Raw genomic sequence first — 26,788 nt, 5'->3', positions numbered from 1 at the left:
GTGTTCTTTGGCTCATACCAGGAATTGTCCATCTCTCAGTACAAAAAAAACCCTCATTGAGACTAAATCAGTCACCAAGAACCCTGTTTGTAGTTATTTCTTTTCCAACAGAATGTAGACATACGTTTGCAGGTTGCAGTGAGACAGTAGAGGAGCAATCAGTAATGTTAGTTAGTTAATCACTAATGGAACCCTGACCTGGTGGTGACTTGATTCAAGGTCCAAAGGTATCTCCGAGCTCTGAGCATCTGAGCAAAGGTATCTCCGAGCATTGAATTTGCCAAATAATTAAAATGGTAAAATTTCAGTTCTGAAAGTGTATTTGTCAGTAGGTGAACAAAAAGGAAAAACAGCCATTACCCTGTATAATGATGGCCGAGCAGTCTAAAGGCCTTTTCACACTGAGCGTGACGCAATAAAGCAAAGTGGATCACAGATAAACGGTGCTTTCACATCTGAACGCGAAACGACGCATCGCCTTCAGCTATTTCACGCCTGCACGATAGGTGGCGCTGACCGAGGATGCATTTCACGCCTGCACACTAGGTGGCGCAACCCACTATTCAGCTGATCGGCCTATCTTCTGAGACCGCTGGGAAGAAGAATCACGTAAATGTTGGCGCATAGCACCACAGCACAAACTGTTAAGAAGCACAGAAACTAACTTTTCTTATTTTGTATATTCTACCCAGAAAGGGAGGCAGAAAGTTTTTTTTGTGTTTTTTGAACAGCACCATCGAGCTGTTTTAGTATGAATTAAATAATGTGAAATATAATGCAATAACACAGTAGTGTGACAAAACCCGAGTTTAATGCCTAAGACCAGCCCAGTTTTTTTTTTCGTGGTGGAAGAATTTTGATAAATGTAGTGACAGTTCAGTTCTTACTATCCTGTTATATTTATTACTGGCATGTTTCAACAAGAAAATAAAGATAAATAACAAATGACATACTGAGTATTGTTTTCTGTTTAAAAAAAAAAGTCCAACTGTAACATTATCTAAATATATATATTTTTTTGCATTCAAACAAATATGAAGTATTTCAGTAAGAAATATACTTTACACTACAGCATGTGACGATGATTTGTTAATATCTCCATGGTACCCGGACTTGTGTGTGTGTGTGTGTGTGTGTGTGTGTGTGTGTGTGTGAGAGAGAGAGAGAGAGAGAGAGAGAGAGAGCGCACGCGTGCTGATTAAACTGCACTTTTTAATGTATACCTAACTGATGCAAATCATTGTATTGGTAAAAGACCAACTGGATGGAAACAGGCGCAAGACAGCAAATATCGCAAACTTTTTTTTACGCACTATCACTTTATAACAGAAATGCGCAAAAAGTGGATGGGAACTTTGCAAATGATAACAAGAACTCAACATCCATTCTCTTCTCTCTTCCTGAATACCTTTCTTCAATGTTTACACTGGTTTTCAAAACTATAGCTATAAAGCTATAGCGTCACTTATCTCGCCCTTTTGTACAACAGCAGCGTCTCCGAGCATGTGATCTAAAGCTCAAATCTAATTGGACGCCCCCCTTTTTGTCGCCGAGCGGCAGGAAAACAAATTGAAACACTGGATGGAAAAAAGTGTCGCTTTGTGGTGCTGCGAATGATCGCGTCCAGCTCCATAAGGATCTACTGTTTCGGTCCAAGTGTCATCGCGTTAAACTTTCACGTCGCTTAATCGCGTTCAGTGTGAAAGGACCTTAAGGCCCCTGTTTCAAGCCCCCCCCCAAGTTAAAGGAGGCTTTTTGTCTCCGAATGGAGGCGTGGGTACAAATACAAATAAATCAAAAGTAGTTTTAAATGATTCAACAACAACAATAATACATTTTCTTTACATGTACAGCTGTCACACTGTTAACTCTTACTATAATACACCTACAAGCAGTCTTTTTAATTTAATCCAAGCAAGAAACACTGCAAAAATGCAACAAGAAGAAATTTTATTTTGGCACCTGTCACACATAAAATAGAATTTTTTTTTTTTTTTACAGAGCTAGCAGAAATTTCACAGAAGACTGAATGATTTGTTCATCACATACAAACAAATGATTGTATGACATGCAACTGACATCGTCGCCCCATTTCCCCATCATGTGATACGATGCTAATGGTCCTTTATAACACTTTTAAGGCCTAGTGCTGGTCAACACGCTCCTGGAGGCCAGATCACAAACACATGGCATATTCTGATTAGAGTAGGCACCACCATTAAACTGAGGACACGAAACCACTCAAATTTACACAGTTCTCTTACTTAAAGACATAACATCTAATCTTAAACATGTCTGTTTAAATGGTGCGGCAATGCACAGGCCTACAGAGACAAAAGTCTTGAATTTTTGGTAAGGTATAATTAATTTTGCAGAGTGTTAGAACTAATTTGTAATGACCAATCTGTTAAATAATCTTACCGTTATACTAAGGAAGATTTAATGATTAGCATTTTTATGTTAATGGGTTTATGCAGCATCTGTTGTTAAATTACAGTTTAAGGACATATATCTATGTATATAATGTTATAGGTTTCAAATGTGCCCATGGGCAAATCTCATCCTTATGGATGTACAAGAGGAAAAGTGTAACACAACACTGACTTCACATTTAATCATTTGTAAGAAATATTATACCTGCTGTCTGACATTTGTCCTAATGGAAATATTTACAGAGATCTTTGTCAAATTCACCAAACATTAATTACCAATCAAAGAAATGCTTGTGTATCTAAGACAATGTCACTCCTTATTTACAGTAAATATGGAGCCAATTATAAGTAGTAATATTTTACAAAGCCCTTCGTATTCATGTTTCCCCCCCTAATTTATGTAAATGCAAAAAAGTGCCATGTCACTGCAACAACTTTTAGCAAAATCTTGTGCCTTAATTTTTGATTTTGTATTCACAGATATTTTTTCTAATCTTAAAAGCAAAGGACACTCTATAAGACTAAGACATTACATGACCTACCATGTAGCTGAAATCCAATCCTGTAGAAAACACAATATTGCCACCCACTGGATGAATAATGCACACTCTATACAGATAAACAGTAATATCATGGCATGTGACAAAGTTAAGAGATTCTACCCAAACCAAAAAATGAACATTTCCCCAATTTCTTTACAATTAGCACATGAACACTTACAAGTTGAAGGCAATACTGAAACTGGGAAATTGTGTGACAAAATAAACAAACAAACTACATTTTCTGCCCTAACAGGTGAAGTGCCATTTGGAATGTCATCATTCTATCACAAACAAAAGCATAAATACCACATAAATAAAGTATGGCTATTCCCTATTAAAGTTAAAACACACTTTCTACTGTCTAAGAAAGTAATACATTACATGTATTTTATACTGAGTTGTTTCTGGGAGCTTTTAGGAATGAAATACAATGTGTCAATCCCAGATTATATGTTGTTTTCACTTCATTAACATTATTTGATCCTAGTGGATGTATAATGCTTGTTTCTGAACCACTTAAGATGGCATAATGGCTTTATCTAATGTCATTGTTTATAAAAACAACCTACAGATTTAATGGTCAGTCAAGTAAACAAAAGAATGTCAGAACACTGATTGTAATCTTAATGATTATTAAAGAATGAATGAATAATCATAAGCTATAAATTTACATCTTCGAATGGGTTAACAGTAATCATCAGCCAAAGGGTTAAGAAAGAGATTTGCTTTTGTCAGTACAGGACAGACATATCCACAGAAAGAAATAAACCAGCTCACAGTGAGCTGTGGCGCATTATCTATCATGCAGAGGAATTGGTGGCTGCACTGAATGGCTTTTGAATATAATATACACATTAACATGCACTGCAGCCTCCGGCCGGCACAACAACATAGAAATAAAGAACACCTATCCCTCAAATTTCACATCACATCACTCAATATGACCTTGGATTTCCAGAGTGTTAAACCTAAAGACTAAATGTTAAGGACCAAGATCTCTAAATGCTAAGGGTCAATGCCAGGCAAGAAGAGATAAGACAGGATAGAACAGAATAGGATCCAGGGATATTGCAGAGTGCAGTATTGAGCGATACATGGTGCTCAACGCTGTCTGGCTCTTCTTTCCCATGTCTAGAGTCTGGTGATCTTTGTCAGGTCGTAGTTCAGTGTTGGAGAGGAGCCCTGCTGTGTGTCACCTGCTCGATCCAGGGGAGATAGCGGCTGACCCGTGCATACACGCCTGGGTAGGACGGGTCACCGCAGCCCTGACCCCAGGAGATGACACCTGTGAGCACCCAGCGGCCCGACTCACCCTGACACACCAGAGGACCACCGCTGTCCCCCTGACAACTGTCAGCATGTTGATGTGGGTCAGGGGTCATGCTACCAGCACAGAGCATGCTATGACTGGTGAAGCGCTCACCATATCGCTTCCTACACTGCCATGAGGGGAGGAGAGGAACCCAGGCCTGTAGCAGGGTATGAGGGCGATTAGTGTCTGAGAGAGAAAGAGAAGAAATACTGTTAAATTTGGACTTTGCAATGGTGAAAAGTGTTTCTAGTCCTAAAACAATCATATAATTTTAAAGATGCCATAGAAAAAACTTATTTATTCATTTATCTTAAACCTATTCTTGGAACACCAGGCACAAGGAAAAATACACCCTGAAAGAGACACCAGTCCTTCAATTTAGCATAGCCATTCCAGCATGTTTTAGGAGATGGGAGGAAACCCACAGGAATGGCGAAAGGAGAATATGCAAGACTCCGCACAGACAGTAACTCAAGCTCAGGATCAAACCCTGGAGTTATATGGTGGCAATACTACCTGCTACACCACCATGCTGAAAAACTGACGTACAATATTGCTTTGCAATGTATCTTTACATTACATTTTTACGTTTACGTTCATTTGGCTGATGCTTTTATCCAAAGCAACTTACAATTGAGCCGTTGAGGGTTAATGGTCTTGCTCAAGGATACGAAACAAATTAGATCCATTTGTAATTGTCATGATTAGTAAATCAGACATATGCCATGTTATCTCGTATTCGTTAAGTGATCAAGGTGCTACTGCTGGGCCCTTGAGCAAGGCCCTTAACCCTCAACTGCTCAGTTGTATAAATGAGATAAATATAAGTCGCTCTGTATAAGGGGATCTGCCAAAATGGCATAAATGTAAATGTAAAAAGATTGGGGCCCAGCATATCTGTCCCATTTTCCTTAAGAGAAAAATAACAAGGCATAAACAGTTTTTAAAAAAGAGGAAAGGAAAGACTTACATTGTTTTCAAATGCAATTTGTCTCACACCCAGCCAGGAGTTTTTAAAAAAATGACAAACTGATTCTTTAATACTGTATGCCGAAAGCAGTGTGAAGCATATCTCACCTGACATGCCCCAGCCAGTGATAACACATGAAGCAGGTCTCTTGCCCCACTTGCTGCCAGGTGCAGGCAGACAAGCTGCATTAGTGTGAGGGTTGAAGGACACACACTTCCCCTCAGCTCCCTTAAGCCGAATCAGAGCAACATCATGCTCCCAGCTCTCACTGCTGTACTTCTTGTGCACTTCCACATGATCCAGAGTGAGCACACGCTCAAAGTCATCCTGCTCCTCGGTGTGATAGTCACCCAGCTTCACCACATACCGAGACGCATCGGAGCCAAACCTGGGAAAGAAAAGAAATGGAGAGACAGAGAGAGAGAGAGAGAGGGAGAGAGAGAGAGAGAGAGAGAGAGAGAGAGAGAGAGAGAGAGAGAGAGAGAGAGAGAGACAGAGAGAGAGAGAGAGGGGGAATCTTAACCTCATTTACACTTAACTTTATTTACAATCCAGTTTTGGTTGTCAAATGTGGTTTGTAGAGACAATTTACATTTACACTAACCATTTACTTTACACAGAGTAAAATGAATCTCTTGAAGTGCTTTGAACAATTTAAACAATTTAAATCCACGTATAGGGTTATAGAGTAAGTAAAGTACTTTCATCAGTAATCTAGTATGACATCTGGCATTTGCATGTCATAAATAATTCCAGTGAAGTAAATTTAGTAGTATTTAATAGAGTTCCTGTTTATTGGTTCATTATTGAAACATGATTGAAACATCATCATAAATTAGAATTTGTTTCATGTAAATTAGATGTATATGAGGGTAAACTGCACAGAGGTGGGTAGAGAAGTGAAAAAAAAACATGTACAAGTAATTTAATTACTCAAGTAACAATATAAGTAATAATGATAATAATTACTTGAGTAAGAGTAATAAAGTATGCCACGAGATGATTCAAGTAGAATGTTACTAGTTACTTTGTATCTGATTAAAATGAAGGGGAAATCCTGAATCTGGGACTACATGGAGATCCGAAAGTAACATCTCTCCTTAAAAGTCTGTCTGTTCTGTTTCTATGATATAAACCCTGGGTTCAAGATGAAGCAACATATCCCAATCCTGTGATGGGTATAACACAGAACCTGTCATTTTCAACACAAAATCTCTGTCTGTCTGTCTGTCTGTCTGTCTGTGTCTCTGTCTCTCTCTCTCTCTCTCACACACACACACACACACACACACACAGACACACAGACACACAGTCCTGGAGGTGTCCAAAGAGGGGGAAGAAGAGGAGGCAGGACACACGCACACACACACACACACACACACACACACACACACACACACACACACACACACACACACACACACACACCAAAAAACAAACATTTTCCCAACAGCTGTCTTACTTAATTTTCACAACATGTTAACGACACAAACTTGTCAGTATCTGCATTTAAACAAGACAACAGAGAACAAAAGTATAGACTATGGAACAGAATAGAAGCGAAAGTGTGTGCAGAGAGAGAGTGTGTGTTATTATGTGTGTGTGTGTGTGTGTGTGTGTGTGTGTGTGTGTGTGTGTGTGTGTGTGTGTGTGTGTGTGTCCTGCCTCCTCTTCTTCCACCTCTTTGGCCAATTCCAGGACTGGGCCGCTAAAAAAATGAACGGTAGTGGGTAGTGGGTTGCATCCACATGGCTGATTCATCAACTGTGCTCAAGTCATAGCTCGTTTTGTTTTAAGGCAGTTTTATGAATTGGATACAGATTTGTGCATACTGTACAAAGTATATTTAAATCTGTTCTCGTTTCTACACAACTTCTACACACTTTGTGTCATATGCAGGATAGCTGAGACTTAAGCTAGCACAGCTTGTGTCCAGCAGGTGTCACTCTCACCGTTTGAAACAGTGCGCTGCAGTGAGAATCCAGCAGGAGTTGATGAGAGTGGCTCCACACAAGGGCTGCGATCCTCTTGACTGAGATCTGAGCCACAGTGATGCCTGCCATGGCCAGTCTCCCCTGACAGCATACCGACAAAACAACAAAGATGGGTTAATAAAATAAGCAGCATTGAAACCAAAATGAAAAATGAAGCCAGCAACAAAAACAATGCAAATATGATCAATCACTTGAGAGACTTCTTCCCGCCAACAATCCTCTTGCTGCGTCTTTCAGCCCCTCCCCTCATGCCGCAGGTATGGGTCCCCACTATAGCGATGTCTGCCTCTGGCTCTGGAACATATCCACACACCACACCTGCATCCTGGCCATGCTTACACACATGGTTGTCTGGCCGTTTAGCAGGACATTCTCCCAGGAAAGACTCTTTGCCTGTGCACCTCACGTTGGCCAAATGGATCTGGCCTTTCCCAGAGCCAAAGTAGCCCATTTGCCGAGCCTTAGACACTCCACTGCAACAGGAGAAAGCAAGACAGGCTGAATTCAGGAATAAAGTTATATGTATTGACAATTCCAGGCCTGAAACAGCACACTGTAGACATCCAAAACAGCCAAATATGTCTCCAATCAACATAAGCAGTTTTTATACTACTTTCATATGCACTCGTGATAATCTTATCAACGAAAAGCTGATCCTTACGTGAACTCAAGCTGTCTACAGACGACAGCAGCATTGACATCATTCCATCCGTGATCACAGACACTGCCCCACTCTCCATTCAAGAATATCTCCACTCTGCCCTCCTTCCTGCCGTCCCCACCTGCCAGCCGCACCAGAGGACCTGAGAGTACCATAACCCAATCAGGAGTTGCACTGAGGAAAATGGCTCTTATATCAATCAGTTTATTTTCTCCTTGTGAGCACAGTCCCCCCATAAGACTTCGTGGGATATGAAGTGAGATGCAGAGCAAAACAAAGTGCAATCATGAACTAGGGGGAAAAAAAGATTTGAATTAAGAAATTCTGAGAGTGCCTCCAGGCAGTTTCCTTCTGGATGCAGCCTGCATTTTCACACATATTTTGCAACTAAAATTTATGCCGATTGCTGTACAACAGTAAATCTGATGAAAATAGATTAAAGTGGGGATGCTTAGCTGAAATCTTAATGATGGGGAAAAAACAAATGTCCCAAAGATCTGATGAAGGAGTCGGGTTGAATGATTGTAAAAACTACAAATGACAATGTTGTGACAGTGAAATGTCAGCCAGAAGGCTGTGATCCTGAAGGACTACAAATTGCTTTATTGAAATTCAAATAGAAATCTTTACTGACAGCAGAACGTGTGATACAGGAATGTATTTATTCTGCCCTTTGGGCTGCAGTCAACAAGTGACATTTAGATCCATACTGAATTTTAATGGTGGACAGAAAGGTGCAAATACTGATATCTATCAGCCAAACCTTTTCTCCCACCCCCTTCCACACACACACACACACACACACACGCGCGCGCACACACACACACACACACACACACACAAATGAAATGAATGCTTGGCTTACAGACTGTATGACTGATTTATTGTCAGTAACCGACCTGTTGTTTCTGGGGCAAGTGGAACGTCGTTAGTCTCTGCTCTATGACACCGTATGCCAACGTCCTCGCTGTGAGAGCAGTCATGTCGACCCCACACACTGTGTTTGCACTCCAACAGTGAGGACTCAGTTCCCTCACACTGCACATCATCCATCAGGATCATGCCTGTTCCCTCACCAAACGCCCCAGCAGGAGCCACCTCTGCACTTCCCCTGCACACACACACACACACACACACACACACACACACACATACACTTAGCTTTTACACTACTGAAAACTATTATATAACACTATTATATTAACAAAAGTGTTAAATATATTAACCAGGATTCATTGCACTCTCTGTGTCAAATAAACACTTTAGCTAAAAAAAAATCAATGAGGAACAGTTAGTGTTTGCTCATTTTCCTAATGCTTACTGTCCCCTACTGGCTTTCATTAATTATTAACAATGAAAGCATAATTTATTTGACAGCAATCTTGCTAATATCTCAAAATGTTTTCTTTCTATAGTGAGAATTCATTCTATTAAAATAATTTGAATAATTTAAAAAATTATTTGCCAGAGCCATATCTCCCTGCAGTTCTCGCCTGGTTTCCCACTGGTGCTAAGCAGGGCTGAGTCTGGCCAGTACCTGGATGGGAGACCTCCTGGGGAAAACTAAGGTTGTTGCTGGAAGTGGTATAAGGAGGCCAGTAGGGGGCGTGCTCCCGGTGGTCTATGTGGGGCCTAATACCCCAGTATAGCGATGGGGACACTATACTGTAAAAACAGCACTGTCTTTCGGATGAGACGTTAAACCAAGGTCCTGACTCTCTGTGGTCATTAAAAATCCCAGGACACTTATAGTAAACAGAGTAGGGGTATACCCCAGTGTCCTGGCAAAATTCCCCCATTGGCCTTTCTCTATCATGGCCCCCTAATAATCCCCATTTCTGAACTGGCTACATCACTCTCTCCTCTCCACTAATAGCTGGTGTGTGGTGGGTGTTCTGGTGCACTATGGCTGCCGTCGCATCATCTAGGTGGATGCTACACACTAGTGGTGGTTGAGGAGACCCCCCATTTTATTTAAAACACTTTGAGTGTCTAGAAAAGCACTATATAAATGTGACTGTAACTAACTAACTAATTTTTCTTAGATTTTGTAGATTCACCTGGTGTACTAATGAAAATACAGAATACTTTAGCAACAAAGGGCAATAGTATGTAACTTTATATATCATCCATGTGCTGGTGTAATACTTGCTTTTGACTAAGTTAAACCACATATGTAAATTTACATGTTTTTAGTTTGTTTTAGTACAATAGCCATATGAGTATTCATGTAATTATACTTGAAAGTACATTATAAGCTCACGTGAACATACAAAAAGCATCTCAAAGCCACACAGAGGCTACTAATCTAGAAGGGTGAGGGTGCTTTTTCCAACACACACAAGGCATCTTTTAAAACTTTTTGAGAATCATTTTCCGTGTTATAACTCCTGAACTGAAGATTTCATAAGGATAGGCTGAACCCCACTGAGACATTTAAGAACTGAATTATTTTATCACCTGATAATCCCAGATATAACTAAACTCTGAGCATAGTGTATACTGGATTAAAACCTAAACCCAATAAATGATTTAATATGGATCCACTATTAAAAAGACTTGAATTTATGGTAATAGATTTTACTGTAAGTATACTTAACACGTTTCTCGAATTGCACCACTCTCCAATTTGTAGTACACTTGAATGAAGGGCTGTGACAGAATGTAATAAGTGTGTCTGTAACAGATTATTGCTCAGACCATCCATAGTAATAATGCAAGCATTCAAAAGTAGTACCTGAATCCCAGCTGTCTGCACACCACCTGTGCATGATGCTCAGTCCAGTTGTCATCACAGACTGTGCCCCAGTCTCCAGAGTGATACACCTCCAGACGGCCCTCCCACGGGTTGTCTCCATCTACCAGTCTCACCACTCCATCTGTAACACACACCAATCCAGCAGACGGTTCCACCTCCACTGCTGTTCTCTAGAGTACTACATATGCATTGTGCCTAAGCAAATAAAAACCTACAATCTTCAATATTTATTCACTGTCACATGCCTTTTTTTGTCCAAAGGCTGTTCATTTTGCAAAAAAAAAGAAGTAATAATATGCATAAATGACACTTTTACCAGCAGTCATTATACCATTCCACTCTGTCTTCAAAGCTCTTTACATGAAAAAGGGTAACATTTTACTTCAAGGTGTAGTTAGAGCTACATGACATCTACAAAAGCACTTCATTTCTAAAAGTCTATTCCACTAGGCATTAAAAGAAAAAGAAAAAAAAACGTTTTATGTCAATTTGGCATAACACCTAGGTCAAGATTCTTGTTGACATACATTTTCATGACACTTTTATGGGTTAATTTACATCAAAACATAATGATCACTAACTTGGTAGCTCAGTCTAGTTCTGGTTTGTCAATGATGTGGCAAAGCTTGCTAAGTGAGTAAACATTCAAAAGAAGCTCTACAGTATCTGTACAGTATAATACTGTTCCATAGTGAAGGTTTTGATCAACTGAGCAATGTTTATTTCTGCTTATACAATTGCTATGCCCGTGCCATCTAAAGAGAGCTATGTATATTTCATCTGGCCCTTTAGTAAAGTACATACAATATTTCTGCTTGAACAATTTTACACCTTTTGGAATAAGCCTTTACGAATGGTCTGGTAGGTTATATCCGTTGTCAGAAATGGCATACGAAGGTGTTATATAATCCTATGAGCACATCCCTGAAGTTTTTTTTATTTATTTATTTATTTATTTATTAAACCAGAAAATACATATTTAGGGAGAAACAAAGTTTTCAAACGCAAAATTGTCATTCAGAACGCCAAAGAAATATAAAATGGCACAATAAAAGAACAAATGAATCTCTGTGGCACATTTTAAGAACCTTGTATTTTTAGTTTTCTAGCTGTTTGGAAAAGCTTTTTTTGTCTTTGAACTATATACAGGTATGGGTATGCAGACATTTTCTTGCAGCGCTCCATTCTGAATTGAAATCATGTTAATTTGAGTTGACCTTTTAATAAATTTAAAATACTCATAAATGGCAAAACATTTGAAGCTGTGCTTGTCATTGTTAAAGGAACATTATTGTGGTCTAAATGATCTTATTATTGAAAATTTAATTATTTATTGTCTTTTTATATTGCATATTTATTTAATGTTTACTGATTTTATAGACTCCAAATAAAAGATTTGTCAGGTTTTGTGAATTTCCTTCACAAAAAAAATTATAATTAAAAATGTATGAACGTGAACACATTAGAGATAAAGAGTGGTTGACAAAGTTTGCATAGCAACAGATGAGCTTCACTCAGTAACTGTATACCTACAAAGTCAACACATGAACCTAATAACAACTATTATATTCAATATACATAACTGTAAAAGACAGTGTAGCTGAGTTAAACAATGAATAAGAGAACGTGTGTTTCTGTGCCAGTGTGTATGTGTGTGTGTGTGTGTTTGTGCGTGTGTACATTCTAACCGGTATAAGGGTTGCAGGACACTCCAGCATCCTCCATGTGGTCACAGTTGTGTTGTTCCCAGCCACTGTGAGGGCACTCATCCAGTGAGAGCTCATTCCCTGTGCACTGCACAGCATCCAGCTGGATCGGTCCTCTGCCCTGTCCAAAATGAGCCCATGACCAGGCCTTCGGAATGCCCCTGAGAAACCCCACACATAAATATAAATAGATGTTATCGAGGGTTAACATTCTTAATATTAAAACAAAATTGGTATTAGGTATAAAGCATACATTCTAAACAATATGCTGTTTAAGGTGCCATCAACTAACAAAATTTAGAGTTCTAATTTGTCTCTGTGCCATCTAAAAGCACTGTATTCTTACTACTACTACAACAAAGCCAAGGCTCTATAACGTTAAAAATACCACAGCATGATATCAATTATTCAGTCGCATGGTACTTTCTTAGTATTTTCACGCACACACACACACACACACACACACACACACACACACACACACACACACACACACTGAAAAAAGGGAGCACTTGCAGGGAAAAATTCTGAGTTCTGAGTGTTGTGAAGGTCATAAGCAGAGCTTCATTGGAGGATTTTTAAGACTCTTTCCAAAAAAGCAGTTAAAGGTCCACAGACTCTTGTTGTTCTCACAGGACCCAAAACATAATGGGTAATGTACTGCATCTAATGTGAGCACCTGAACTCACCCGAGTCCAAGCTGTCTGCAAACAACCTCAGCATCCATGTCGTCCCACTGGTCGTCACATATGGTTCCCCAGAGGCCATTGTGATAAATCTCCACCCTCCCCTCAAAGTCCTCCTCCCCTCCCACCAGTCTGAGAGGGGGGCCAGTACCTGATTTAAAAAGTAAAATGTGCTAACATCAGCGCTCAATAACATGGTGATTAAAGATTCAAGCATTTATAGTCTGATTTCTGAAAATGGTCAAGACATAAAAGCTTACAGGTAATTTTAATGGCCTGTCTGTTAAATCAGTGATAAGGTCTTATTTTCACTTCTGTGCCTAACAAGCATGTTTCACTAACAAGCACAGGAGGTGATAATCAAGTATATCTGTCTCTATATCCTCACTGCAGGTAGCCAGGTATTCATAAGCCAGTGCTTGGCAATAATTACATTGTCTATCATCTGTCTGTCTGTCTGTCTGTCATCTGTCTGTCTGTCTGTCATCTGTCTGTCTGTCTGTCTATCTATCTATCTAACACTCTTAGTACATCTAGTATTTCTTGTGTCTCATTCTCTTTTCATATCATCCCTTTATTTTTCCTATAACATCTCTATTATTTCACTACAGTATAACTAAAACAACTCAAATACATCCTTTAATGATGTTATTTAAGCACAAAGTACACCGTCTTATTTGAAGGAAACCTAAACCGCATGAAAGACAATGGCAGATTCTTATTAATGCTCTCCTCCACCTACTTCTTGTCCTTCATTCCATGTTTCTCCCTCCTTCTACCCAGATGCACACACTTTTTGCACTCACTCAAAACAAAGCTCTTCTTGTAAGTATTTGTGTGTAGGAGGCTGCTTTGTGCCTGTCACTCAAAAGGTCACAGCATCAAGAATCTCACTGAAAATCTCCTGACCTTCAGGTGGGGCACACAACACCCCGGCTTCATTGCCATGGTTACAGTCGTTGGTTACAAACTTCCTGCTCCGGCACTCCAGGAGAGAGCTTTCGTTGCCACGGCAGCCAAGGCGTGTGTAGTGGAAGAGGCCAGAACCAGGACCAAAGTAGGAGTGCTGAAGCGCAGTGCCAATCTCACTGAAGGTATAAGGACATGATGCATACATGTCTTTGCAAAGGGATATCAAAAATATACACTAAATACATATGCATTTATTCATACTTCCCATGTATATTGACAGCAAGGGAAAGGCAGTGAAGAAATGCAAAGAGAATCTGAAATATCAACAATACCATCACATAAACACTGATAGTAAAACTAATCACAGATTATATTCATTTGGCCATCATACCCCAGACCAAGCTGCCTGCAGACCACACTGGCATCTCGGTCAGTCCAGTGAGTGTCACACACAGATCCCCACTGGCCATTCAAGTACACCTCGAGACGACCGCTCTTAGAAGAGGAGCCCCCAACCAGCCTGACTGCACCTAAACATACATAGAGAGAGAGAGAGAGAGAGAGAGAGAGAGAGAGAGAGAGAGATTGAGTGAGTGAGAGGGAGCGTGAGAGAGAGTATTCAAACATTTATGTGTCTGACAATAAATAAAAATGACTCATGCACTGCTTTGCAAATTGTCCTATAACACGGTCACTCCATTAGCACCCTTGACTAACTTATTAAACAGCACTTCTTAAAAGGTCATAGATTTGCTATTTGCCAAAAATAGTACATCTCTCAACAGCAGTTCAGTTTGCATTGTTTTGCATTATGAAGCCTTTCTATTCTGATAAGTTCTTGTGAAGAGCAGATGTAGACTTATTTAATATTTTAGTTGATAAGGTGAAATATGTACTGGAGGTAGGCTAGTGCAATATAAGCCTACAGTGAAATGTGAAATGTGAAATCTAACACTTTGCAAATAATCTTAATGGAAATGATGATTGTGGAAATGATTAAATGATTATAATGGTATGTTCTCTCCTGAGCTCGTCAGAACTCAGACATGTTCAAACACTTTGTGCAGGAGCAGATCAACAGAAAATGTCAGCCATGTGATGTTAGACAACTGATTTGTAAAAGGATTATATAAAAAATGTACTGGTATGTTTTTTATTGTTTACTCTGTATTGTCATCTAAAATCTGCCATCTACAACTGGTAAGCAGTTCCCCACTGTGTCAAACCTGCAACGGTGGAAATGCTTTATTGGGCTATCGGTTCTGGACGATTAAATTGTTAATTGTTATGTTTTTTAATGGTAAATTGCAAGTAGGGAAATTCAATATCACAGGTCTGCAGGTTTCATTTCAGTCATTTTATTACTGTGGTAGTTAGACTGTGAGACACTGTATTGTTGGCTGCAGGTAAACTGCTAGAGAGCAATAAACAATAAATGTTAGTTGAACTTGTTCTTAAACAATGAAATGTAAACATTCAAAATATATTATAATAATATATACATAAACTGTATTACTCATGGATGTTTAACAATATATGTAAGAGGTTAAATCTTTGTGGGGAAAGTTGCATACACACCATGCACACAGACAGGTTTTGAAAAGGAAAAATATGATTGAACTGAAAAAAGCAACAACAAAAACACCCTGGATGCGGCTTACTTATAATTTTAATTAATATAATTTATTGTCAATGGAGAGATTTTTGCTTTCAATGGAGAGATATTTGCTTTATTTTTGTTTAATATTGTAATTTATGTTTGTACAGTGCCTATGTTTTACTGTTTCTATTTCTATGTTAGGGAGTAGTGATATTTCTGGGAAGTGTTGGTAGATGAAGGGCATATGGAAATGAACATCACTGTATCATTATGATAGAATGGTGATGGTGATGGAGTAGGACAGTCTATCTTACCCTGGTGGCAGTCACAGTAAGCCCAGCCAATGGCACCGGAGCTCTGTCTGAAAAAGCACCAGGGGTTGGATTCACGGTCAGGGTTTCTGCAGTAATTGTGCTCTCCCAGGCCACGGCCAGGGTACTGCTGCACATAATCAGGAAACTCGGTCCACTTCAGGCATGGTGACCCTGAATCCGTCTGAGATACTGTGCCATTGTAGTAGCCCAACTCCGTAAAACCTTCCGAACAGGAGAGAGGGACTGCAAAATAAAGGAGAAAACCAGAGGTTGGTTGTATACTGTAATTCTTGCATGTGAACTAACTAAAGAGACACATACAAGATATTTCTGGAATCCTTTAACCTTAAGGCAAATATGAAATTTAAAGGTTGTGTTTATATGAGACGCAGCTGCATGGTGGTGCAGCGGGTAGCATCAATGTCACGATCTTGAGCTCAGGTTACTGTCTGTCCAGAACTTCTCATGTTCTCCCTGTATTCACATGTGTTTCCCCTGGATTCTGAGTTTTTTCCCACTTTCCAAAAACATGCATGTATGTGAACTGGCTACTCTAAATTGCCCCTAGGTGCAAATATTTGTGTGTATTAGTGACCTGCAATGAATTGGTATCTCAGATATATTCCCTCCTTGCGCCTACAGGACAGGATCCAGATGCACCATGACCCTGACCAAGATAAAGTGGTTACTGAAGATGAATGAATGAATAAATATGTGATATAGGATGCAGGGTGTCTGAAAAGCCTATGGGAATATGTTGACAAAATATGTCAATATAAATTTATTGAGCAAAATCTGCAAAAACATGGTACAGCAGCTGAAAACGCATAGAGCATATATAGAGCATATGTTGTAAATAATAAATACACAATTAACTATATATAGTTTTACTCTTATTGGTTCCAGAGTTTTTGGACACCTTGCATATTAATTACGCAAGTTAATTAATATATGAGCCTAGTTCTTATTCACCATCCTTTAAGTCGGGAATAATCTCAGCAATAAGAAGAGGAAGAGAGGCTTTTTGTGTAAAGTTGCACAAGTCCAAGTCTAGCAGGTTTCATGGCCAACAGCATATTGGAAGAGATGCATGCACTACAGCACTGCTGTGTTTATCTCCCATGAACACTTGCCTTGGCTCTCATGTCTTCTCAAAACCCATTCTGCATTCTGATTTTTCAGCCCCAAACTTGGAGAGGGAAGAGAGGACAAGAGAGTGGGCCGGCAACAACTGGGCCGTTCTCCTGCCCTGCTCACAGCAAAGAAGAGCAGGATTACAGAAGGATCTGGTGCAGAATGTTCCAGAAATGGGCCCATTTTCAAATCATCAAGATGGTGGAAGAGTGTTCCGACTAACCTTAACAGGCACATGGAATGTTTTTCCTGTTAAGTAGGTCACTGGGCAATGAAGAATCAGGTTAGTTCATTTAAAATGAGGAACTTTAGGTAAATGGACTCACTGAGAATATATGACTTTGAGGTTATTTAACTGAATTGTATTACCTGACCACTGTGTGTTTGTATGTCTGACTGTTTCAATATATGATCTATACACTACAGCACACATGGTAAAAATAACAGGGAGTGAACATTCACATGCTGTGTGGAATGGAAACCCCTCCTGAAGACACTTCCTTGTACCATATGGGCTGTGAAATTTCAGTCACTGCAGAGCTTCTTTCCTCCAACAATCTGTTCTGATCCTTCAACAGTCAAAACCCCTGTATTTCTCCACATGTAGGCTGAAAATTCATTTTCCTAGCATATCATTATCAAAGTCTATCACTGCATCAAACTAGCCACCTAATGGTGATTTGACAAGAAGAAAATAATTATACTTAAAGTCAAATACACAAGATTGTGAATTCAAGTTATATGTTACCACAACCACAATAGCGATGTCATTTGAGGGCATTTTAGGCCAGTTGAAGTCAAACATCACTAAGAATCATCTCTCATGTGTCTCAGGTTCAAAGTGATAAGAGGATTTAATTAGATAGACGTCAAAGAGCAGCTAGCAGCTTACGAGCGAGTAAAATGATTTGATGGTGGATATGTTTAATGTATGATATTGAAGCACAGTGTTGCAGTAATAAATAATTTTAGCATAACAAAATGCATGCTGACAGCTTATTATTTCTTAAATCTCATGTATATCACCAGACTGCAGGACTCAAAAGTCTCTGAAACTCAAGTATTTGCTCTTGCAGCATTTCCTTCTGTCTGGAATCAAGGTCGACCGGTGTGGTGTCAGCATAAGTCTCAGAAATGCCATAGAAGGTTCTGAGGTTTTTGGCATCTTTCATAAATTGTATCATCGTTTGAAGGAGAGAAAGAAAATACAGTCAAGGTTGGAGAGAATTCAATCTGCTGGACTCGTTAATCTCCCGCTAATCGTATGATTCGTTCAATAGTCAAATCCAGAACACCATGACTCAGCAAATTCTTCATTCATACATCTTGCTACTTCAGTATACTGTAGATATTAAGGGTGCTCCAGCGTTATCTCCCAAAATTCATCACTGACACAGAAACACTTTGTTAATCACAGGTTGGAGTGACAAGTCAGCCGATGCTTTGTCACATCCTGAGCCAGGCTGGATGCATCACAAAGAGGTGGGTGATGTATGTAAGAGAGAGAGAGAGAGAGAGAGAGAGAGAGAGAGAGAGAGAGAGAGAGAGAGAGAGAGTTTGTGTGTAATAGAGAGGAGATGAATGGTCCCCCATTCAAGCTTAAAAATGGACCAACTGCAATTAAGGCATAGCTGATTTAGAGATATTAAGGCAGAATGACTAAGAGCTCTTTCAAAATGAGTTGTGCTAACTTCAGCGTCACCCCAAGGGAAATCATTCATTGTGTATTTCAACTTAATTGAGTACATAAAGATGTGTGGAGGGGGGTTGCAATAAACCTGCAGATAAAGTGGCTGTAAGAAAACAAAACAAAAAATCTGTCTTCTCACAGACCCAGGAAGTTCAACTTTCATTGCAAATGGATTTAAATAGTTTGTCAAATCTGCTTAGAACTTATCAAGAACACATCATCTTAACACATATATGACCATAACATGAACTAGAGAAGATAAAAATAAATTAAGAAGAAAATAGGATAAAACTTTCAGTTGAATTTGGGGAAATCACTTGAAGCATTCGTTGTGATGAACTATTTCAATCGCTTTTGGTTGATTTGATCATATCAAACAGCTGAAAGTCTGTACATTTTGACAATAAACCTGATTTGCAATGGGGGTTGAATTATTTTGATTGCAACTGTTACTTTATTTGTAACCCAGTTAACCATCATAAAAAATAAAAATTAAAAGAACATATTTCTTCTCGGCTACATGTCAGTGTGATGCTATAATCTATATAATAAAACTAATAGATGACATGTATATGAGGTGGAATCTATAGTGTTGAAAATTCTTTATTTTTCTAATACTAAGAACTGTCTACTATTTAGGTAAAGGCCAACATAACATAAACAGCATATTCCTACACAGTGTGATTATGATATGCCTTGAAATATATTAAAGCCATCTGGTGAACCTGGAACTGTCACAGTGAATGGCTGGACCATGTTTTCTTTTTCATTCTGCTGGATTTTGTGATATCAGTACTGAAATGAGAAATTTTACAATACTGATTAATGTATTTGCAGCCAAAATGTAATAAATACAAATGAAATACTAATTTTGTAGCAAACTATAATTATGTTGTAAAATTCTATACTCGTCTGTTTAATTTGCCCATGCACTATCAGTTTCTACCAAGCGCTTGAACACAAAAGATTTGAACACACAAGATCACTCATATCTCAGACCTGCACACTGTTCATTAATCCCTATCATTACTGTGGTGACATTCTTATTCACTTGATATTACTTTTTTACCAGAGTAAACAGAAATATGCACATAGATTGGATATGGGGTCTGGGACAGAATATCAAAGCTGTCAGAAGCCAAGGCTGCCAAAGAAACATCAAGGGGGAGGGGACTGTAGCATTTAAGGCAGCCTTCCTGCTTTTCTTTCTGGTCAAATATTAAAATAGTCAGAGACATGCAATCCAATCTGAGCTCAAAAGCCTATTTAGTTTCCACACAATAAAAATTCAATTAGAACAGAATCAGTTCAATGGGGAAAAAATATCAAAGTGACATTATTTCAGTTGTCTATTTATGCATTTTTGTCGAAAGGATGGTGACGTATAAAATGCATTGCACATTTACACTGGGGGGAAGGAAAGAAGGAAGCAGAAGCAAGAGCTCTTGATTGGTGCTCCGTGGGTGATTATTCATGCTCCTCTCCTGCGCTACTGGGTGAGCATGAGCAGAACGAATAGCAGCAGAAATCATATAATTCACACAAAGCATCCGTACAGAGTCCTGGGACACATTACTTTTCAGTGCTGTGCACTGGGAATTCTTATCCCCTTTCCCCCCAATAATCCATTTTCCCCTCCACAATAAGTTCTTGATACAGTTCATGTACACATCTGCACACATGACAACTGGGTGTGCAAGCTATAATTGAGACAGGTACATTTAATTTTCTGTGTTCCTTTTTTGCAAAGCCTCAATGTCATTTTATATGTAAAACTATGCAGCATATGCAGCATTCACACCGGGATGTTTTTCGAAGCGTGAAAATGGTCAGTTTTTTGTCACATTTTTTTGTGTTCATACCCACGCGTTATATCATCTGTTCCTGTTTTCAACGACACTACAAACCAGGCAGACTCTTTTTTAAAATTTTTTTTAAAACTTTTTTATAATGTTTCAAAGCTGTGTTGTAAAGTACAGGATAGCTAGATTTATTTTTTTTTTACTAAAAAGGTCACACAGTGACGTCACACTCTATCAGTCACACGTCTTCGCGCGATACGATTATGCAGGTCAGAGTTCGTAGCGGCGTAGTACAAAAATTCTACGCATGAGCTTGCATTTCCGGTCTGCCGTTTTAGGATGTGTTTGAATGGAAGTCAATGGAGTGCTAAAGCCTAGTGTGACCGCGGCGGCATTAAACGCGGGCGATGCGCTGAATGAAAGTGCAGATTCATTCCCTGACAGTAGAGAAATACTCCGATACACAATATGGTGCTGTACAACTTTATGTTTCTGACACCCGTTTATCACTGAGAAGAAGAAGAGAGCCAGTATTTACTTCTTTAAGCCTTTCACACACTTTGTGAGAACTAACTAAAGCACGTATGCACTTTTGTGAAATGTAAGGTATTTGGTGATTTGGCCAATGCAACAAATACTTATTTAAACTAAATCCATCTTTTTTTTTTTTTTTTTTTTTTTTTTTTTTTTTTGCGGGGGTGGGTATAAGGCAACTATTGTTGTGCCCAAAAATATTAATGTTCCTGCACATTGATGAAGTGTTGGATATGAATAGTCCTTTTTTATGGTCAATATGATAATACAGCGATGCAATAATGGGACATTTAGTTATTTGAATAAGAGGTCAAGAATACTTGTATACTTACATATATATGCCAGGTGCAAAATAAATACAATGGACTATCAATCAGCAGATTATCATTTACATATATGCAGGGAAGAGACAAACAAACAAACAATGCTATTTAGTGTAGAAAACAACACTGAAAGAATTAAATGGATCACGTCCGTAATAAATACACTTATATGTCTTTATATATATATATATATATATATATATTTCAAAGGATACCTTGTTTATGTTTGTTGGCAGGATTTATTAGCAATAAAATTTTACGCTTTGATGCCACGTTTTACACATGGGTGTGAACACTCTCATTTACAGCTGTTGGGGCGTTAAACAGACCGTTTTTCACGCAGTGAAAAATGTCCCAGTGTAAATGGGCATAAAAGGTTGTGTCACTAAAACTAGAGGTCTCTGGAACTGGGATCCCACAGGTCCAGTCGTTGGAGCAGGGGGTCAGATATTAAGCTTGTGGGACAAAGAAAGGCCATGTTGGCTAACATTGGAGAATATTGGGTGCTTGGGAGGTTCTGCATGTTGCATTCACTGCATTCATTCATCGTCAGTATCTGTTTCAACATGATCATAGTCATGATGGATTAAATTACTAAATTGTTTCTATTTTGTGTGAATAAGTAAGATACAGAATTCCTTAGTTAGTGTACAGGAGTTTGAGTGTACAGGAGTGTACAGCCCTGCACACACCTCTGAGACTAAAGAAATAACTTCCACTATGACACTCTGGCCATGCAAATGCGATTACAAAGAAAAAAAAATACTACCTAACACGGGCCCACTTACATCTGATGCTTGAGCTCTCACCAAAAGCTATTGAAAGTATCTTTTTATTGGAAAAGAGATGACTGTCAAAGCACAAATAGCTCAATCGGAGTCCTATCTACTAAAGACCCAATGCAGCCCTCTGATTGGCTGAGCCTGTCTGTGCTGTTTATCAGTCCTGATGCAGTTGCCTCAAAGCACTGAGTCATTACCATTATGGGATTGATGCTGGGTAATTTAATGCTGTTGTGGTGTACAAGAGAACAAAAGAGGAAAAAGCCTGATAAGAATCAGTATGAGATCAGAAACCATCACGGGGCAGCTGCCTTCATCAACCTGCCAGACGTCTTATTACTAGCAAGCCGAATCATAGCAAGAATGTGCCATATTTAAAAGCCCTGGGGACAGTTAATTAATGAATTATGCACAGCCTTATTTGATATTTTATCCCCAATTCTTATGTGCATCATGTAGTTCTATTATCCATTTTCAATGCTTTGTAAAATTGTCAAGTGTCATAACACTTACCTGTATTCTGAACTGCATTCAGGTAGCTATCATCACCCATCACCTGCAAATAGGATGTGCAAAATGTTCAGATGCAGAAGCTGACAGAATTATGAAGAGATGTTCAGCCTGAGCTGGTGCTTGTTTTTCAAGAAAAACAGAGTTTTACGGTATCTTCTTAAACGTGACACACATTTAAACAGCAGTGCGTTCTGTCTCTACCCACGCTCTCTCACACAGCTCAGCAGCAGCAGCCATGAGAGGCTTTATGGCAGAACTACAGACAGGATAATAGATGATATCTGCTAAATATTTAATGTTGTTTAAATATTTAAATATTTAAGCATTTTATATCTGCTTTTTCTTGTACTGTGCTGTAATTGTCATATAACAGCCAGAATAATTTCTGTGCCTAATCTCATTGTATTTTCCTTAAGTTAAATAAACCTACTTATGACATACTGAGCTGCCTATATGATGACTGTGTCAAATATATGTTTCGCTATCCTGTTCCTGTCTCTGGAGTTTAGAAGTGTTTCACGGTAGACTGTAGTTTGTAGCACAGTACACAATCAGTTTTGTGTCTGAAATCCATCATCAAATTTAACCATCACATTCAATTTTCAGTAACCCTCTTTACACCCGTGATGAATTAGATAACAAATGTGTGACACTGACTCATTTGTCCATAACTAAAATTGACCGAGTGCTCTAAAAAGTTTCAGCATACACATAATTTATGTGATATTCAAGGTAAAATACCCCCAAAATATAATAATGATGTAGGCTCAAATTACACATGAGATTTGAAATCTCACCATAGAAGTAGCTGAAGAGCTTAGCTGTCAAGTTCTAGACATCCACACAGCCCTGACCTCATACTTTAGGATTAGCAGAATAAGCTTCATTAGTTTCCTTCAACAGTGACACTGAGCTCATATGCTGGCTACATGACTTCTACAAAACCAGCATGATATTTCAAGCAGGAAATTGAAGGAATGATGGCACATATACATAGTTCTTATGACTTTCTTTCCTGAGTTTTGTTATTTGTGATATATTTCTTTTGTGGATTTAAAAAAAAAATACTTTTATCTGAAAAATTTGTGCCAGACAACTCAATAATTTTTTGTGTTACAGATGGAACAAAGAAGTTATCACGGGTTGTAATATCTGTTCAGGATATTCTCACTGAATTTGAATGGCAGTGGATCATAAGAAAGCTAATACAAAAGCAATTAAAGGCTTAGTTTCAGTCATGGTCTCCAATCTGACCTTGGTCAAAGACATGGTGTTCGTAAATTATTTCTTGAAATTTCCTTGAGCGGCACTTTACAAGGTTGCTCTTCGATGTCTAATTTTTTGCTGGACAATAATGTGGCTTATCTGAGGCCTTGTTTATAACTGAAGCAAAGGCATAGACATACACTACATTTAAGAGGTCCACTACAGACCATTAGATATTCTGTTGTTTTTTTTTTTACAAGCAACTGCATTAATATAAAGAGAATCAAAGGCTTCTTCATAATTTAATGTATTTATTCTCTCCACTCCGTAGTAATTTACCCAACATGCAGTTTCACATTAGGTTGCATGTCTGTAGAGCAAAACACGAGAATGACTTGATTAAATTACAAGTGCTGAAGTACTCTAGGGACTGAGCAAGGTACCACCAAGCTAATTGTGTTACATACAGATACAAGACTCAGTTATGAGCTGTGATATTTGCGCTCATATCAACACACTGCGGTCAGTTAAATCCATAATTGCATCTGTCAATCTTCCACTCAAGCAGCAGCTGAGACCAGGCGATGCCAGCTGTGGTACATACTGACAGCAAAGGAAACACAGCTAAGGCGAAACCTTCTTATTAAAACAGGGTCTCAGGCTGCTCCTGATGTGGCAATTTACACCACAGTAACTCTGATTTTATTGTCACCCAAAGCATGCGGTGTGGTAAGAGTTTACCTTCTACAGCATCCTTTAGTGTTATACTTATATAGATATATTTAGTATATAATCAAAGAATATAAACAATAGACCAATGAGAAAACGTTAGAAAATTAAGAATGAAAATTCTGAAAATGGCAGAAAGCACAAAGCCTTTAAAATGAAATGAAACATGTCACTGCTGTAGTATTATTGCTTTCTGTTCTGATCAAATAAATGACAAAACTCTTAATACTAACAGTGATAGATAGTGAAGATGTATAATTAAGACTATCCTCTGAATTGCAACATCTCTGGGGTCCCCAGATTCATTTGTTAGTAGTGTAGAATCACCACAATGTTGAGAAAATACTACACAGAAGGTATATTACTTATTAATATCTCTTCGCCACAACAGATGTTTGGATACAGATGCCTTGTTGTCTAGGAACTGAAGTGAACTACATATTATACAGAGATTTCATTTGTTGATTGAGATTTTACCTCGGTGATATGTAGTGCATATGCAGAAATGTATTTGCGATTATGGACATTTCCTGTACATTTTAGCCTCTACCTACAATCAATTAGGTAACAAATATACGCATGTCCTAGAATTCTTGTGATTAAAATCCAGTATAGTAGCTTATACAGTCTATTTTGTCTCTTCTGTCTGTCTTTCTGTCAATAGCAGCATAATATACCTGAGCACACCCATTAAAAACATTAGCCTCCATATGAATGTGGGTCATCTTTGCAAGGGTTTCATAGCCTGCAGTGTCATATAAAAAAATTCCTATTACACTAATTGAGATTGAAACAAAAACTAATGTATTTAAGCAGTCAAACCTCAGGCTATTACATGATATTTTTGCATGAGGACATGCATTAAATATAGGACAATACAGGACAACTAAATCTCTGCACTCTATAGTCATTTAGCCAACGTAATTCTGATGACCAGTAATAATATGTAGGGAACACTGATGCTGGTACACATGCTGTCTAAACAACCCCGAGTAATATAATCGACTTTTCCTATCTCCAAAGCGCTTGTTCCTGTTCTAGGGGGTGGCGGCGACGCCTGAATCCATTCCGGTGCTTTATTGAACAATGAGAGCATGATACAGTAACAAGCTGCAGTGTGATGAATGAAAGATCCACTTTTCGTTCCAAGTGCAGCCACAATGCGTCAAGAGAGATGAAAAAGCGGTCAGTGTCTGAATTATAGGTTGTGTAAATGCCGTTTTCTGTTCATCCTACGGAGCAGGAGATGCTGTAGGTGTAGTCTTACCTCAGCCAGCGCGGCCAGCCAGCAGCAGCAGGCGCTGATCAGGGCGACGGTCCCCCACGGGCGCGACTCCATCCCTATCTCTGACCGCCAAGCGCAGGCATGGTCCAGCTCTCTAGCACACTTCTGCAGTGAAAGCTCGGTTTACCTCCGAGCCAGCGTGGATCTGATCAAGCTTCTGCGTCTAACGTTCTGAGAGGCTCGGCTCGTGGGCGCGGCTTAGAGCCGTTAATTTTCCAGAGGGGAGAGAGGGGCTCCTGGATCCCTCCTTTCTCATCCACACACACACACACACACACACACACACACCCTCTGTGCTCCTTCTCACCCCCCTCCTGCAGCAGGTTAATGCCTGATGGCTGATCGCTGATGTGTAGTGTCACGCGTAATGTACACACACACACACACACACACACACCGCTCAGAATGTCCAGATTACGCACAGCGCGCTGTGTGCGTGACCACCCGTAGCAGCCAGAAAAAAATCTGGGTGAGGCTGCCTCCCTCGTGCTTTCGTTTTTAATTAGATAAATAAATACATAAATAAATTAATGTTTTTAAAAATACGATAACATCTCCATGATCACGACTAAAACAGCCCAGAAATGTATAAAGATTGTTCAGTATTTGCAGTCAGTTTCAGTGCTATTGGTATACCAGTGTCACTGTTAGGCAATGAACACGATTAATAAACCAACAAGGCTGAGCTATATGATTGATAGAATTGTATTTTTCCTCACTTTTAACTCTAAATAAAAGTCTAATCCCAAATCACACCTCTGATAGGTCTTTTACTCCTACAGAATACAGTTTACACAGAGGCCTAGTAACTAAGGTCAACTGAATTAAATGAAATCACATTGGACTCCAAATGTCAGTTAAAAACAGTAATCTTTTAGCCTTACAGTGGGTGTAGGTTCACCT

The 26,788-nt window shown here is 39.0% G+C and overlaps 1 protein-coding gene across 1 annotated transcript; it reads right to left on the bottom strand.

The window, feature by feature from the left end:
- Nucleotides 1-1,935: 1,935 nt before the first annotated feature.
- Nucleotides 1,936-26,268, bottom strand: si:ch73-127m5.1 (neurotrypsin). The gene is made up of 14 exons (XM_017482726.3): nucleotides 25,868-26,268; nucleotides 22,666-22,708; nucleotides 15,888-16,130; nucleotides 14,365-14,503; nucleotides 13,971-14,149; nucleotides 13,065-13,212; nucleotides 12,358-12,536; nucleotides 10,649-10,790; nucleotides 8,811-9,022; nucleotides 7,912-8,053; nucleotides 7,442-7,723; nucleotides 7,209-7,331; nucleotides 5,364-5,644; nucleotides 1,936-4,472 (listed from the first exon to the last, which is right to left on the bottom strand). Exons 1-14 carry the CDS (start codon nucleotides 25,937-25,939, stop codon nucleotides 4,138-4,140), a joined length of 2,520 nt encoding a protein of 839 aa, XP_017338215.1. The 5' UTR covers nucleotides 25,940-26,268; the 3' UTR covers nucleotides 1,936-4,137.
- Nucleotides 26,269-26,788: the final 520 nt, after the last annotated feature.

This window comes from Ictalurus punctatus, chromosome 13 (assembly GCF_001660625.3).
Source record: "Ictalurus punctatus breed USDA103 chromosome 13, Coco_2.0, whole genome shotgun sequence".
Lineage (NCBI taxonomy): Eukaryota > Metazoa > Chordata > Actinopteri > Siluriformes > Ictaluridae > Ictalurus > Ictalurus punctatus.
Note: the sequence above shows the minus strand (reverse complement) of the source record. Positions and strands in the feature narration are given on the sequence as shown.